The sequence below is a fragment of the Octopus bimaculoides genome, chromosome 4 (genome assembly GCF_046866305.1).
Source record: "Octopus bimaculoides isolate indiv1 chromosome 4, ASM4686630v1, whole genome shotgun sequence".
In the NCBI taxonomy this organism is placed as follows: Eukaryota; Metazoa; Mollusca; class Cephalopoda; order Octopoda; family Octopodidae; genus Octopus; species Octopus bimaculoides.
The window spans coordinates 87530514-87548427 of NC_142931.1; the positions used below are offsets into that span (position 1 = coordinate 87530514).

Consider the following 17914-nt stretch of genomic DNA (forward strand, 5'->3'; position numbering starts at 1 on the left):
ATTACCGGCAGCATGTTGTACCCTTGAGCAAGGCACTTTATTTCTCATTGCTCCAGTCCACTCAGCTGACAAAAATGAGTTGTACTTGTTGTACAAAGGGCCTGTCTTGTCATACTCTGTGTTATGCTGAATCTCCCTGAGAACTATGTTTGTGGACTGCTCAGCAACTTGCACATTTATTTCATGAGCAGACTATCCAAGATTGTACCAACTGGAATACTCATTGTTGTTACTAACAGAGTTCCAGGCAATGTATGTAAACATACATATATGCATACATAAATGCACACACGTGACTTTGTGTTTGTGTTTGGCCACCCACCATTGCCTGACAACCGATGTTGGTTTGCTTACATCCCCCATAACTTAATAGTTTAACAAAAGAGACTGATAGAATAAATACCAGACATAGAATAAGTGCTGGTGGGGTGGGGGGTGATTTATTTGACTAAACCCTTCAAAACAGTGCTCTAGCATGGTCATTATCCAATGACTGCAACAGGTAAAAATAAACAAGTATGCATAGCCCCAAAGAATATTTTCAAACTCAGTCAGCCTATAAAAATAGTTTATACTTTGAATGAATCCCTGGAGTAATAAAAACTGCCTGGATATACATGTTCTGAATCTTTGGAAGACAAGTCGTAAAACAATAAATAATTTATGCAGATGAAATGCATTCAATGGAGTGTTTTCAGAAACCAGTTTACATTTAATTATCTATGCTAGCTTGGTTATAATGTCTACTCACTTGGAAATATTTGTAAAATAAATATTTACACTTTATGATCTTATTCCAGCTTTACCTGTTCTGCAATAAGTAACGAGATGATCTCAACTTAAGGATTTTGACACTATTACAATAACTTTCACTAATCATTTTTTGAAAATGAGATACCCTTTCATTTCCAGCTTACCATTCATTTACAGCAGTTTTCAAAACTGAAGTGCAGATCAATTAATATGAATTCATTACCTGACTCCTGTCTTGGCATGATTGCACTCATTGACTTTTCTTTTTCATTTTGTTCTAATCCTAATGTTTTGGTATGCTACTGATACAAACACTTCTGGTAGTAACAACCAGTTTCAACCATGTAAAATTACTTGGTCATTATGAACACGTTTGTTTTCCCAGCTGATACTACAGCTTTTCCATCTGCTGTGAACTTTATTTTCTTTCTTCTGACGAATATGAGTGACCCAGTACAGCTATCTGAGTGGATAAGGATAGTGACCAGAGCACAAACAGTTTTTTTTCTTCTTTCTACCCCCCCCCCCCCCCCCACCTCAGTCTACCACTACCATATATTCATGCTAATCTCCAGAGACTTCATATTATTCATGCACTGAATAATTAGGAATTTGTTTATGTTTATTATATATATATATATATATATATCACATATTATTCACTATAAACATAACACTGCTATTTGATACAGTTGTATAGAATGTACAGTGATCCAACAGTGAGATAAGAGGCCAATTAATTTAAAAGAGATAGAAAATAACTTGCTTGTTTGTGCTATCTCTCTCATTTTCTATTTGTAAAACTGCCAGAAGAACCTCCACTTATCTACAACATAACAAAAACAATATTTGAAAAAAAAAAAAAAAAAGCTAGGCCATCACTTCAGAATTAGAAATTACGAAATTACTTCTGCTTTAAACAGCTGCTGAATTCTAAAAGGCCCAAGTATGATCCCCATCCTCATCATCACTACCAACACACATTAGATTACTGCAGCTCACATATCAGGGATGGAGCAGTTATTATATTCACAAATATTTTAGACCATTCCATCCAACTGATTGGTAAGGAACGCACTCCAGCCTATTACACAGCCAAAATACTTTGTCACATCTACAATTTTGTACTGAAAAGCTTTTATAGAAATGGTTCTCAATTTTTTTTTTCTTTGATTTCCTGACACTATGGGGATCAAAAAATGTAATTTCCTTCAAATCATATACTGCGGTCTTAAAAAAAAAAAAAAAAAAAAAAAATGAATGAAAACATTGCAAGCAATTGTTTTAGGTATACAAACTGAAAAAATGCAACAGTTGTAGCAGGAACACTTTTGCTAGGATTTCCTTCATCAGTGTTGACATGGGCCAAGAAAAAAAAAAACAAAAACAACTCACACTTTAAAATGAATGGTTCTCATTTAGTGTAATATTGGTTTCAAATTTTGCCACAAGGTCAGCAAGTTCAGGGGAGGGGGTAAGCTGATTAAATCGACCCCAGTGATCAATTGGTACTTATTTTATTGCTCCAAAAGGATGAAAGGCTAAGTTGACCTTGGTGGAATTTGAACTCAAAACATAAATACAAACGAAATGCTGCTGAACATTTTGCCCAGCATGCTAACAATTCTGCCAGCTCACCACTTTCATTTAGTCTTAAAGTGCACACAATTTTCACTTTCATTCTACAAAGTTCCTGTAATTTATAGAAATTGATTTAACTAACAACATTCCTTATCTTTAAATGTTAGTGAAATGTTATGTAAGTAGATCTTAGAGATTTGGCTAACAAGTACAGCACCTATGCAGTCTCTATATCAGCTTTTCTGAGGACAGAGAACCTTTTGTATTAGAAGGCCATATTGAATTAAGTGATATTTTTAGTGGTTAATCTTAGACCTGTCCTGATTGAGTATACCTGTAATTAAAGGTGTTCCAACTATGAACATCCCATTCTTTTAAATTTTTGTATCCTCTTTCTGGTTTCAGCAAAGAGCACTGATAAACCCAGCCCTAATGATGTATCTCTTTCATTTCCCGTTTGGGTTCTTGACAACATACCATGTCAAGTTCAAAAGAAACCAGTTTGTCTCAGACTCAGATATGAAGATGACCATGTCCAAGTCTCAAATATGCAACCAAAATCTAACATTGACAAAACAATTTCATCCATACAATTAAGACTAAATCTATAACAGCATTGTATACAGAGCTGAGTTGCACTAGAATTGTGTACTTGCATTTTGCATAATGTGCAGTTTCATCTTAGGTCAATTTTAACTGTCAGATTTTTAAAAAAGGGATAAACTGGAAAAAAAAAAGTGACTGTGTGGTAAGAAGCTTGCTTCCTGATCTCATAGTTCTGGGCTCAGTCCCACTGTGTGACATCTTGAGAAAGTATCTTCTACTATAGCCTCAGGCCAATCAAAGTCTTGTAAGTGGATTTGGTTCATGGAAACTGGAAGAAACCGGTCATATATATACATCATCATTGTTTAATGTCCGCTTTCCATGCTGTCAAATGTAATGATTATTCATTCACATTGTTTTGTGAGTGGATTTGGAAGAGGGAAACTGAAAGAAGCCTATCATATATATAGGTATGTCTTTGTGTCTGTGTTTGTCCCCACCACCATCGTTTGACAACCAATGTTGGTGTGTTTACATCTCCGTAACTTAGCAGTTCAGCAAAAAGGACCAATAGAGTAAGTGAGTAAGTACTAGGCTTACAAAGAATAAGTCCTTGGGTTGATTTCTTTGACTAAAGCCCTTTAAGGTGGTGCTCCAGTATAGCCGCAGTCAAATGACTGAAACAAGTAAAAGAATAAAAAAAGGTTTAATTTACTTTTTATGAAATAAAAAAATAAGAAATGCATTGATGTTATGTGCAATCAGAACATATAAGGTAAGGGACTAGCTTAAATTTCATAACTTTTCTATTCCTGTCTATTGCTAATGAAGTTTGTTGAAGCATATTTTATTCAATGGATGACTAAATATGAATGAGCAACACAAAATTTCTTGTAGAGAGACAGCAAGAATACAGCAACAAGTAAGTGACAGAGCATGAACAAAACAGAAAGTGAAAAATCAAAAGCAGTTTAATAAAGATAAGAATAACTTTCCCAAGAGCAGTGAGAACATATTTTGGCTTAAAATGCTGAATGTATTTTAAAACAAGATGCTGTGTAACAGCTTTCTCAAGAGCAGCAAGAATGCATTTTGGCTCAAAATACAAAACAACATAGAGAAGTAAAACAACTTCATCAAGAACATATTTTAATGTAAAATTTTGAACAACATTTCAATGCACTAATGGCAGAACACTGGAACACATTTCAATGCACTAATGGCAGAATACATCTTTATTTGCTTTAAATCTGATTTAATCTATTACCTCAATTCTTCATTGATTCACCAGAAGCAAAATACTTTTCATGAAACATGTTTGAAATGCAATGGTGCTATGGCTATGAAAGCAAATGATACTGCACTGCTTGGGATATTTAGATTCATAGAATTTATGCAGTTGTTTATAAATTTTTTGAAGCACCTCAAAATATTGTCCTGAGTGCAAGCTTGCTTTTCTGAAAAAGAAATTCAACAGTGTATGCAGAGAGTAGTTACAGGTAGTAGAAGAAAAAATCTTGATGCTGTTATTTTCTGGAAGCTTTATTCTTCAATAGTTTCTGATAACAACACTTATTTACAACTATTTCTGTCTGTTCAAATAAAACTGATGCTGGCATAATACCAGAAAATGTTTTTCTGGATTACTTACTGACCCAGATGGTAAGTATTCCACTAGGTGTAACTTACCTACATACAATGAGGCTGCTGTATTGATACCTGATAATGATGAGGAAATTCATCAAGCTGGAAGCATGTTGGTAAACAACTTTCAAGTACAGAACAACCAGCTGTCTTCAAATATTTAGTGATTCTCTTTTAGCTCATGATGGATCCATGTTTTTCTCCTGGTGGCTCAGATAGATAGCATCTTGGTATACTAAACCGTAGAGGCAACAGAAATGTGAGATGTTTTTCAATTTTATGCTTTTTGGATAATGAAGAATGCTGCATCACAGACACCTTCTATTCTAACAGATCAATATTCCAAAGTCCAGTCTACTTGCTTGCAGTATATTCAAAACAATCAACAGATCCTACAAGTGGACTTGTACAATGGTCTCTCAGATGCAATCATTGCAGGCTATGCTAATAATATTGGAAGATGATACATTCTCCCAAACACACTTATAGGCAGTCCAAGATACAATGGCTGTCAAAAGGAAATTTGGAAAACCAATATTATTTGTGACATATATCCACAATCCAAGAGAATTTAATGCAGATCTAACTACACAAGTTTTCAAACTGATGTGCAGCAATTTCTACAAGATTTAAAATCTGGTATTTTGGGAAAATTAATTGGCCCATGGTGAGCACAATTAAATTCAAGAAAAATGGCTTATTTTTTTATAACAGAAAACAACCACAACACATAGCAAGATATTCACAAACTTGTCTCTGTTGAAACTCCTAATCCAAATAATGCATATATAGCTGGTCTTTATGGTTTGGTAAAGAAATTCATGATACACGCATCATGTGGAGAACGGAATGTAACTTTGTTAAATGGATACTGCAGTAAGAGTTATCCTCCTTGAGTTCTATTCACAAATGTTAAATGGTAACCACCATCCACTGTATGTACCATCAGCAAAATCCTACTGTGTAAGTTGGAATTAGGAACATTGAGGTATATAATCAACATGTAGTTCTCCATAATGCTTGATTACCTCAAAGATACAAATCTATGTCATTGTCGAATGGAGCACATCAGTCAAAGCTGTTATATATCTGTATAAATACATATTCAAAAGAGCAAATCATTCTAAGACCTAACTAGAAGGAAAAGAATAATTTCTTCTTGATATCAGAAATGCAAATCAGCAAGATGAGATCATTAAATGCAAAAATTGCAGATACATTGGACCATCTGAATCATGTTGGAAACTTTTCAAATTCCATATTGTAAAAAAGAAAATCCTTCTTTAGAATCTCCTCTGATCCACATGCCTAATCAAGAAATTTTTGCCCAAACAATGTAGCAAATGTCCTTCTACACATTCAACTGACTAAACCCACAGTTTATTTTAATAAAATCACTGAAGATCCAGAAGCAAGAAATATTCTATCAAGTTTCCCATTCTGGTAAATTTTATATCAGCTGATCGTATATTGTCCCTGATGCAACATGAATTCTCAATATGTATCAACATCTCAAAGCTTTGAATTGTGCACTCCAAGATGTAATGAACAAAGAGAAAATTCTAAGAGGGAAATTAATAATCCTCAGGGGAAATTTTCAGTGAATTCTCCCAGTAGTCTATAAAATTCAATGATTTTTGCTAATTGATACATGCATGGAAAAGTGTTCTATTTGGAGTCAATGCAAAGTTTTATATATCCAGGCAAATATGAGAGTTCTCAATTGTTTGAACAACGATTTTGCTGCATCAGCTAAACCACTATTTCATTTGGTTGCTGAAACTGGGCGAAGGAAGGATTCCATAGATGTTAATATTGACACACCTTTCCCTGACACCATTCGGATTCCCCACTTCCTAACACTGAATTCCAAAGATTTGGTTCAATTTGGTTGTGCCAATCTAGCAACATACCATAAAAATGAACAATGGATGCCTTAAAGAGCTATTCTAACAACAATACATGAGGTCATAATTAAACAATAAAATAATGAATAAATTTCCTGAAAAGATAATTACCCTAAGATGCAAAGACTCAGTAATAAAAGAATATTTTAGTTCCCAAAATGTAAGTGGAATACTCCTCATATAATTGCTAGCTTTTCATTTTCTTCTATGTTAACAGCATTAAGAACAAAGAATTCTTGAACATCTTCAGATAAAGCAATTTTAAATTGTAATAGGTTTTTGATAAAAAAATTTATACCAGCTGCAGAAATTATTCAAACTTGTGTCTGATGATCTTTTGAAAGAATAAAATTCTTTAAATGTCATGTGTGCCTTTGTCTTGTCATTCTGAAGATAAAGCTTATGAAGCTTATCAGTGACGAGTTAGTCTGAATTCAGAGTCTTTATCAAAATCAGCAGTTGTTAGATTACATAAACATTTATGTATATCAAACAGTAATGATAAGAACACAACAGTTCTATGCTTTGTTCTTGGTAAATCTTTATATATATCAACCATATTTCCAAGCCCTTCTTCCATTCTGTATAATCTTCAGTACAAGTCAAGATAGGTAGTTGTTTTGTAAAACTGGCCAGTGAATCCTATTGTACTACAGTAAATTGTTATACAAGGAGTTACAACAATGCTGCAATTTAAGCGATTTTTGAAATTTGAGATTTATAATAAATAGACTTCTGAACCTTCCTAACCTCACCTACTAATAGTTTTACCCTGTTGTCTTACAATGCTGCCATTGTGAAAAAATAACTCCTCATTTCATAATTGTTTCCACATCCTAAACAATTATATTTTCTCAGATGCTACTACTCTCTCTAATAACTGACAGTTTGAACCAAAAGTAACCACTCATGGTATATAAAACAAAGGAGATAACCCAATACATCAAAGAATACATCATCATCATTTTTAACATCTACTTTTCCATGCTTGCATGGATTAGACAGAATTCATTGAAGTGAAATTTCTAATCTGATGTCCTTCAAGTGCCAACCCTCACATGTTTCCAAGTAAGGTAATATTTTCCCATGGCAAGACATGTTTTCATGGAAGACTGAAAAATGAAGGACACCACTTACAGGACAGTGACACTCAATCATCACTATTGTGATGTCAAGGTAAGGAGACAATAACACATACACAAATATATACAATGTTTCTTTCAGTTTCCATCTAGAAATCTACTTGCAAAGCTTTGGTTGGCCTGGGGCTATAGTAGAAGACACTTCCCCAAGATGCCACACAATGGGACTAAACATCCTACCACACATTCACCTATTGATTTTTTTTTCTTTTGTTTTAATGATGTAGCTCTGGTTCATGATGAGCAATAATTCATGAGACCTGTTGGTCAAAAAAAGGCTAACTGTACCTGTTACAAAAGGAAGTATTTAGTTATTCAAGTCTCAATTTGTCCATCCTAAGAGATTTCACTTTGAAAGATTAAATTCTGAAAGCAGTTGAGAGTGTCATAACAAAATTAGTGTAGAATAGGGCCAGCTTGGATACAATTCAGTTTGGGCATTCATTGGTTAGAAATTAAATTGATCTTTATTGAGATGTACAGTCAAAGGCAATCTAGCCATAATCATCCCAACAGTTTTGAAACACAATGCACCTCAGATAACTATAAACAAAATGTCCCATTTTTTTTTAAAGATGATGTCTCAAAGTAGATGATTTGGCTGTTATTTTTAGCAGATCAGGAAACTATGCAGATCCTCCATTGGTTCAGTATAGATGCATTTTCATTTTTCTAATGTGAAAGCTGTGAAACAATTTTGTTTATTTCAAAACAAATAATTATATCTACATTTGTAAAAATTCATCATACGGCCAAACACTCCATACGTAATAGGCTCTAAGTACCGAAGATGTTAACTTCATTTATAATACAAGATTTTGATGGTAGGGAAACATGGGCCCTGAATGTGGAGGATATGCTAAGGCTGGAGACGAACAGAGCTGGTATGCTCTGCTGGATGTGTGATGTCAGTGTGCATGTGTGACAGTTCAGTTGTATATAGAGAAGTTGGACATAGGAGGAATTATAAGCAGTGGGCAAGGAGACTATGTTGGTTTGGTTATGTGATGTGGGTGGATGAGGACAGTTGTGTAAAGAAGTCCTGATCACTTAAAGTGGAGGGAAGTCATGGAAGAGGAAGATATGAGATGAAGTATTGAAGGCTGATCTCAAAATGTTGAGCCTCATGAAGGAAATGACAGAGGACAGAGGTATGTGGTGAATTGCTATACTCAAGAAGATCCGTCCAACACAATAGAATTGAGATCCTAAAATCAAGGTGCCACATAAAAAGCATTGGTGTGGGTGCTGGTGCTACATAAAAAGCATCCAGTATACTATGTAAAATGGTGAGCATTAGGAAGGACATAGTCATGGAAACCAAACCAAAATAGATTATGGAACCTGGTGCAGCCCCTAGCCTTGCCAGTTCCTGGCAAGTCGTCCAGCTCATACCAACATAGAAAACAGACATTAAATGTTGATGACAATGATGAGCTGCAGACAAAAATTACAAACCTAGGATAATAGTATAGAGTTCAAAGGATACAATACTGTGTAGTCAAAAATGTGTACTGAAAAATTGCAGTGGTATTTCTAAAAGATTTAGAGAGAACCAAGGCAGTAAATTTATAGCAGTGGTTAATCTAGGAGTGGCTGAAACTTCACAAAGGAGTGGAAAATGTCAAGGAGGTACTGGGGTTTACAAAGGTCGTGATTTTTGTCATAAAATATTTAAACCACTTACAATACCAAAAATCTTTGTCAGGGTTAGAATATGTGTAGGACCTTGTGTTGTCAGTGAATAGAAACATAGCTGGTGATACAACATGGTCCTAGAAAAATGTACATGACAGACAGGGAAATATATGGACATATAAATAATAAACCAATTAGCAAAATCAGCTTCTGTTTGAATATTTAGGGAAGAGGACACACTGAGTTACAAATGGTTGGGAACTACTGCTTTGCAGTAATACTTAGGTAGGGGAGTACTCATGAAATGAAATCCATGAATGTTATATATGACTTCTGAGATCTCTCTGAGGGAGATATTTGTGAGAAACCAATGATCATCAGACCAAAATACACACTAGCTCTTTAACCTTTTTGAGACACATTGTGTTTTGGTATGTGTAGCCAAAAAGACAGAATTTTTTTTTTTCTGTTGAGATTGAAATTGATGGGTGTATGTGCAGAAAACAAAAGATAAAGTGCATAAAACTACTTTGATAATATGTAAAACTATACAGATTATGAAAGCTTATAAACAGTACAATACATCTGTCACAATAAGAAAATCTAAAACAACACAATACATGTAAATAAAATAAGCATAAATGTTTCTGTGAAAAAAAAAAAAAATGTATTGAAAGATGATCTCTGATTGGCTACTACACTTCAAAACCAACCATTTGCAACAGTCGTTTCATCAGGCCAATGGATCAGCCACAAAATACTTTCAGCTTGTATCACTTGGGCTGATCAATTAGCCTGGGTGTCCCAAGAGAGTTAAGTGAACATTTTAGAAATGTTTGCTTCATGAACAACATAGTGTAGAGGGAAAAATTTACTTTCAAGTTAGGAGTTACTTTGACTTAGACCAACTGAGAAAACAATTTCAGAGATAATTTATTCACCAATAAAAAAAATGCAACACTCAAAAATTACATTGCTAAATAGAACAAGGATGACTAAAAGATAGGTTCATAAAGATTTGAGTCAGCTATATCCTGGGTATTATGAGAGCTTCTATACAAGCCAGTGAATTCTATAACTTAAGAGTTAGTAAAAGCCTGGCTACATTAAATGTGAGATGAAATTGAGATTATGAGATAGTTATCACTACCTGTACCTGTTTACAGTGGCCTTCCAAAATTTCATCAGAAACGTTTCAAAGTAGCAGCACTCACTGAAAAACTCTGATCTTGTATATAAACATTTTGGTAAGCTTTTCATGTTATTCAGTACAATGCTTTTCTTTGCAGTGTATATATAATGCTTTTCTTTGGCTTGTGTCGTTTATATATGATCTGCACCAGTATTTTCCATTTTTTTAAAAAACTATCAACATCATTCTCTTTCAGTTACCATACATAATTCAACTGTGGTTTTTCTCTTGTTCACATGTCTGAAGGAAGCAGTGTGGTTAGCATAACTATCAATACTTGAAATTGCCTTTTGTCATTCCTGTGTAACGTTAATTATTTACTGATCCATTTGAGTTGGTAAAGGTAATTTCAACATAGCACAATAATGTTTTGGCATAGCAAAACTAGTTAAGTGAGCACATATTAGTATTCTTACATATGCATTCTCTTTCTGTTGGTCTTGAAGGATTTTGTTTTATGACATTCTTCATATTGAGAGCACCATGTAATTAGACAAAGATATGATTTTTCTCTTGCCAATATACCTGAAGGAAGCAGTGTGGTTGGCCTATGACTACTTGAATCTGTCCATCACATTTCCTAAGTTACCTTTACTGACTAAACTGCATCACACTCAAGAAACTTCAGTTTCAGAGAAACTAGAGTGGACACTGAAATAGCAGTAGTTTCTGAGATACCAGAGTAGATACTCAAGCAATACTTAGCAGATTTATTTTTTCAATTTGTGATGGATGGAAACATGGGATGAAAAAATAATGAAAATAGTGTACATAAGACAATCCAAGGAATGCAACAGTGTGTGTTTTTAGGGATTTAGACATTAAAAATGAAAAATTTGGAGTATGAATTAAACAAAACTTAGAGTTAAAAGTAAAAATAAAAGAACTTAAAACAATTTAACCTTTTGTTCCATGGTTCTGTCGAATTACACTACCTTCATTTCAATTAGTTTTTAAAATAATGAGATAATTGAGTTTTTTTTTTTAATGAAAAACAACCATTGTACTTAAAATGTTCAGTTCTTCACAATTTAATGTTTATGAGATACATGAACTTTATAAAGCATTATTTTATTTCATTTATTTATCTGAATATCTAAAGTAAAAGTAGAAACATGTTTCTCATATTAAAATACAATATTGCTTTATTTTAGTCAGGCACACATTAATATAAATATTGTTCAGAAGATACTGATTTATTTCATAGAAATTACCTCTAATTATAAACATTTAAAGGTAACACACCTACACATATAAATAATTGGAGGCAATACTACTTATACATAAAGATTCAAAGGCAACATACCCATACATAGCTGTGTGGTTAAGAAATTCACTTCATAACAGCAGTTTTGGGTTCAATCCTTAGGCAAGTGTTTTCAGTCATAGCTTTCATTGTGAGTGAAATTTAGCAGACAGAAAATGTATGGAAACCCATCAACAGGAACTGTTCTTGTTCAGGTATAATAAACTTTCAACCATTGCCCAATCAACACAACCCCTTGGCACTTGAGTGTCACTCTGCTGTAAGCATTCAGGTAGATCTCCTACCTACCTTCCACTCTGGCAGAAACCATGAAAATGCTAGTAGGCACTGCCTTTCTCTCTTTCTAATTTATCTACATTCAAAAGTAACATTGCCGTTCAAACCGTAATAATTTATATATATATATATACATAAATATACACACACATTATGTGTGTGTGTGTGTGTGTGTGTGTGTGTATTAGTTTACATTCAAAGATAATAGTCAATATAGTTACATCCAATCAAAAGCAATATTGTTTGTATTCACATACATTCAAACATTCATGATAAATTAAAATATATATGGTACATGAGATTTCAAAAAGTTATTAGGTCTTGTTGTTCAAGGAAACTGGTAGATGAGATACTGTCACCACTCTGGTCCAAGTCCCGCAGCAAAGATTTTTCAAAACTAAAGTCATAGTGATATTTCTGTAGAGAAATGTTTTCATGTGGAATGCTGTGAATTTCAAAGTCTGAATATTTTGAAATGATTTCTAAATGAGGTGAAAGTTTGAATGGAATACCATTTAAAGGGGATATATTACAAGGTGTATGATGTTCAAAAAAACAGTCTTTGTTTGTATTTTCAACATTGGATTTCAACATTTTGCTAGATTCAACAGCAGCAGCATTCTGCAAAGGAAAAAAAAAATGGAATTAATTATCAATACTTAAAGACTATGCTAAATCTAAAATAATGGAAACAGCAATAATTATCTCACTGCAGCTAAATGATAATTTTCCTGTACACAGATTTTCTTAACATTCAGATTACTCCATTAAGTGTAAAGCTTATTTACTCACATTGTTTTGAATTAACCATGAATTATCTTATAGCTTTGAGATTTCGATGATGTGTTTGTTCGTATGTTGAATGACATTGTAGGGTAAGTGTGAAATCTGGAACTGGTCAGTTTGAACATGAAAAAAAGGTAGAATATTTGGGCTGGATATTGCTGGTTTATATGCTAAAATACTTTCAATTGGATGTATTCTATAAAATATTACATGCAATATTAATGTAGATACATATATATGAAACTGGACAGAGAGGCAATTTCTACAAACTATGTAGATTTTTGTACTTCAGCCTTGACTGAGCAGACCAATATCATGTAGGGATGTAATTGAATGACTGGGAGTGATCTTCAGATTCATACCTTCTGATACATCATGTCTCTACCTAACTAAGGACTGTATTGCACATTCCAGTATGCAGAGGTTAATTTTACAGGGAAGGGCAGTATGGGCATGTTACAATTTCTCCACTTGATAGTTTCCTTCTGCAGTCTTGTTGCTTTCGAGTAGTTTCAAATCATCCCTAATCAATCAGTGTCATAACAGATAAGGAGAGCTACTCTTGTTGTTCAGCCTTAGGGCTACCTTGATCAAGCAAATCTATCTTCAAAGGTATTCCAACCATGACCATCTTAACTTATTTTTAAAATAAAAAAAAACCTACATTGCCCAATGAATCCTTTATTTTCAAAATCCTCTTTTCTATTGGAAGTATACCATAAAACATTACAGGCAACATGGTTTTAAATTGTGGCACAAGACCAGCATTTTTGAGAGAGGGGTAAGTCAATTACATCAACCCCAGTGCTCAACTGATGCTTATTTCATCAACTCTGAAAGGATAAAAGGCAAAATCGACCTCAGTGGAATTTGAACTCAGAACATGAAGATGGACGAAATGCCACTAAACATCATGCCTGGTGTGGTAGATGGTTGAGTTTGAAATGAAGGAGATTTAGCTGGTATTTCTAGCAAAATAGGTGAATATACAGAGGCTCTCTCTGGTGAGCACAAAAGAGGTAGGCATAAAAAGTCAGAACACTATTTTGTCATGTGTATCCCAGAACAATGCCACATTGTGTTTACCTTTTTTAGGATGTGTTCTGGGGTGTGGCAGATATATCAGCACTTTCTGAATAACATGCGAATGAAAACTTGCCTTGAATTCTTTTATTAGTGTGGCCTGCCTAATGATGAACCATCTTACACGGACTGCTTCTTGAAAAAAAGTTACTCATAACTGCAGGTCCAGCACTAAGAAGTGCAGGGGCTCAATTAGAGCATTGTTCATGGGGCCCTCTACTCTGCAAAAGCTAAAGATTGATGATGTTTTATGCTTTGTGTAGGACATCAGTCCCAGCCAAAAAAAAAAAAAGTGTTGAGAGTTTAAGGCTCCACCATTAGCCACAATAGTATACTAAAAATTCATCTTAGTCTCCTCTGCTCAAGTATGTATATAGGGGACCCAATTTGAGGAAATCTGATTGGCTTAAAACTGGCCCTGCATACCTAAGGAATACTTTCAAGTCTAATGTTCTTACACTGAACCCATCATCTGCACAGATTATGGGGAAGACATTGCTTTCTCAAATACAATATAACAAAAGTCTCCAGTAGTTGTAAGCAATATAGACTTACTTGACCATAGATTGGTGACATGTTAGATACACTTGTGATTCTACCATAAGCTTTAGCTTTTTCTGCTTCTGTTTCTCCAATTAACAGGAATCCATCAGCTTCATAGTCAGTCTCTTTCTGTTCATCAGCTATTTCAACTGGATTCACCATCAAACCAGTTTTTATCTTTGCCAGTAAAGAAAACATATCTGAAACAATAACATGACAATATTTTAGACAAATCTTTCCTTTGCTTTTTACCTTTTACTTGTTTCAGTCATTAGACTGTGGCCATGCTGGGGCACTGCATTGAAGAATTTTTAGTTGAACGAATCAACCCTCAGTACATTTTGTCTTTTTAAGCCTAGTACTTATTCTATCAATCTCTTTTGCTGAACTACTAAGTTACAAGGACATAAACACACCAGCACCAGTTGTCAAGTAATGTGGGAGGAACAAACACAGACACACACATGTATATATATATGACAGACTTCTTTCAGTTTTTATCTACCAAATCGACTCACAAGGCTTTGATTGGCCCAAAGCTATTAGTACAATTGCCCAAGCTGAAAAAAAAACTACCAAGATAAAATGCCTGGTTCCCATAACAATTGCAGTCTATTCAAGTGTTTATTCAAATACAATTTCATCTTTAAAAAACTAAGAGTTATGCCATTCAAAGGTATCTGCTTACCAACCACATGGTTCCAGGTTCAGTCCCACTGTATGGCACCTTGGGCAAGTGTCTTCTACTATAGCCTAGGGCCGACCAAAGCCTTGTGAGTGGATTTGGTAGACGGAAACTGGAAGAAGCCCGTCATATATGTATATATATATATATCATCATAAATATACAGGGATTAGCATTGAGTTGCTTCTCCAACATACTGAAAATTTAGAAATAGCAGTCAAAGAACTACTGATTCTAAACTACAAATTTTTCTCTAAATGGATGGCGATATTTATGGCACACATAGAACAAAAAACCGGAGGGGAAAGCATAAACAAAACAAGTCTTTAGTTAATCGGATACGATCGTTTCATGGTTAAGAGAATGAAAAATCCCTATTCCAAAATCATCAGTCCGATATTCTGATAAATTTGAAAATGTCTCTAAAAAAATTCACGGTAATTTTTGATGTGTGCCATAAATATCGCCATCCATTTAGAGAAAAATTTGTAGTTTAGAATCAGTAGTTCTTTGACTGCTATTTCTAAATTTTCAGTATGTTGGAGAAGCAACTCAATGCTAATCCCTGTATATTTATGATGATAAATGGTTTTACCGATAAAGGTTTTTTCATACTGAACTACTTGGCAAAATTGTTAATTATTAATTCTATTATTAATTGACGATTCCCTGCCCTTATTCTTGTATATATATATATATATATATATATATATGTATGTATGTGTGTGTGTTTGTCCCTCCCAGCATTGCTTGACAACCGATGCTGGTGTGTTTACGTCCCCGTAACTTAGCAGTTCGGCAAAAGAGACCGGTAGAATAAGTACTAGGCTTACAAAGAATAAGCTCTGGGATCGATTTGCTCGACTATAAAGGCGGTGCTCCAGCATGGCCGCAGTCAAATGACTGAAACAAGTAAAAGAGTAAAGAGTATATACACATATAAAACAATTACAGCTGTGTAATTTCAGGTTCCATGTCACTGGGAAAGCATTTTCACTATAGCCTTGAGTTTATCAATGCCTTGTGAGTGGAATTGGTAGACAGAAACTGTATAGATGCCTGACATTCATATATGCATGCATGTGTGTGTGTGCATTAATGTTTACAAACTGTGTCTTCACATGACATCATGTGAGTAAAATAATGAAGCTGGTGACACAAACAATATCCAGCCATAAAATACTGTTGAACATTAGAAGCATCAGTTGTGGCGTGCAAGAGAGACGATTGCGCTGGTATGGACATGTGGTGAGAATGGAGGAGGATAGCTGCGTGAAAAAGTGCCACACCCTAACAGTTGAGGGAACCCGTGGAAGAGGTAGGCCCAGGAAGACCTGGGCTGAGGTGGTGAGGCAAGACCTTCGTACATTGGGCCTCACCGAGGCGATGACTACGGACCGAGACCTTTGGAAATGGGCTGTGCGTGAGAAGACCCGGCAAGCCAAGTAAGATCGTTGCCAGTGCCCCTGGACTGGTTCTTGTGCGGGTGGCACATGAGATGCACCATTTTGAGCGTGGCCGTTGCCAGTACCGCCTGACTGGCTCCTGTAGGATTTTCGAGCGAGATCGTTGCCAGTGCCCCTGGACTGGCTTGTGCGGGTGGCACATAAAAGACACCATTTCGAGCGTGGCCGTTTTCGTGCGGGTGACACGTAAAAGCACCCACTACACTCTCTGAGTGGTTGGCGTTAGGAAGGGCATCCAGCTGTAGAAACTCTGCCAAATTAGATTGGAGCCTGGTGTTGCCATCCGGTTTCACCAGTCCTCAGTCAAATCGTCCAACCCATGCTAGCATGGAAAGCGGACGTTAAACGATGATGATGATGATGATGATAACTCTTTGTCTAATCTATGCCAGCAAGAAAAAGCAGGCACAAAAAATAAAACAATCATATGTATGTGTATTCTTTTACTTGTTTCAATCATTTGACTGTGGCCATGCTGGAGCACTGCCTTAAAGGGTTTTCGTCAAACAAATCAACCTCAAGACTTTTTTTTTTAAATCTAGTACTTATTCTACTCCACCCCCTGCTGAACTGCTAAGTTACAGGGATGTAATCAAACCAACACCGGTTGTCAAGCGGTAATAGGGGGAAACAAATATAGACACAAAGACACACACAGATATATATATATATATATATATATATATATATATATATATATATATATACACACACACACACACACGACAGGCTACTTTCAGTTTCTATCTACCAAATCCACTCACAAGGCTTTGGTTGGCCAAAGACACTTGCCAAAGGTGCCCACAGTGGGACAAAACCTGAAACCATGTGGTAGGGATTGCAGGATTCAAGTGAATCAAAGTACTTGTAAGGACACCAAGTTAGGGTTGAGAATAACATATCCATGTATCAACAGTATATATGGACACTGATGCATATATTACTGTATATACGGATTTCTCTTGCCATTTCTATATACATGCACATGAACAGATCAATATATTTATTGATATAACTAAACACGTACTCATAAAATCACACAGACATACTCTGATATGCAGTTTCAATGTCCACAAGTTCCAGGGAAGGTTCTAGGTATGGTATAAAATAAGTAAGAACACAAATAGGCTGAGGTTCACTGTAGCTCTTTTTAGACACCTTTTTTTATGAACAAATTAATTACATCATGAATAAAAACCATTTTCTTCAGGTGAATAAAAAATTAAATCCAAAATTTAACATTTAAGATTTGGCTCATAACGAATGTTTTTTTTACTCCCTCATCTCAGAGAGTGAATTTGAAAATCAAAGCTAGACTTTGATGGGATAATGACTTATAACCTTGTCAACAAACTAGGCTATCAAAATAGCCATTAATGGATGGTCATAGGAACAGATAATGAGA

General features: G+C 35.0%; 1 protein-coding gene across 10 annotated transcripts in view; it reads right to left on the bottom strand.

The window, feature by feature from the left end:
* Positions 1–11410: 11410 nt before the first annotated feature.
* The window catches only part of LOC106870225 (uncharacterized), a 29409-nt gene continuing 22905 nt past the window's right edge, over positions 11411–17914 (bottom strand). For 9 of the 10 annotated variants that reach the window (XM_052967196.2, XM_052967198.2, XM_089350931.1 and 6 more), the window contains 2 exons: positions 14371–14558; positions 11411–12567 (listed from right to left, as the gene is read on the bottom strand). In XM_052967196.2, the coding sequence (XP_052823156.1) occupies positions 12250–12567; positions 14371–14556 (504 nt within the window). In that variant the 5' untranslated portion in view covers positions 14557–14558 and the 3' untranslated portion in view covers positions 11411–12249. Of the gene's footprint in view, positions 12568–12738; positions 12841–14370; positions 14559–17914 lie in introns of all 10 variants that reach the window. The other variant, XM_089350932.1, reaches the window with a different exon arrangement.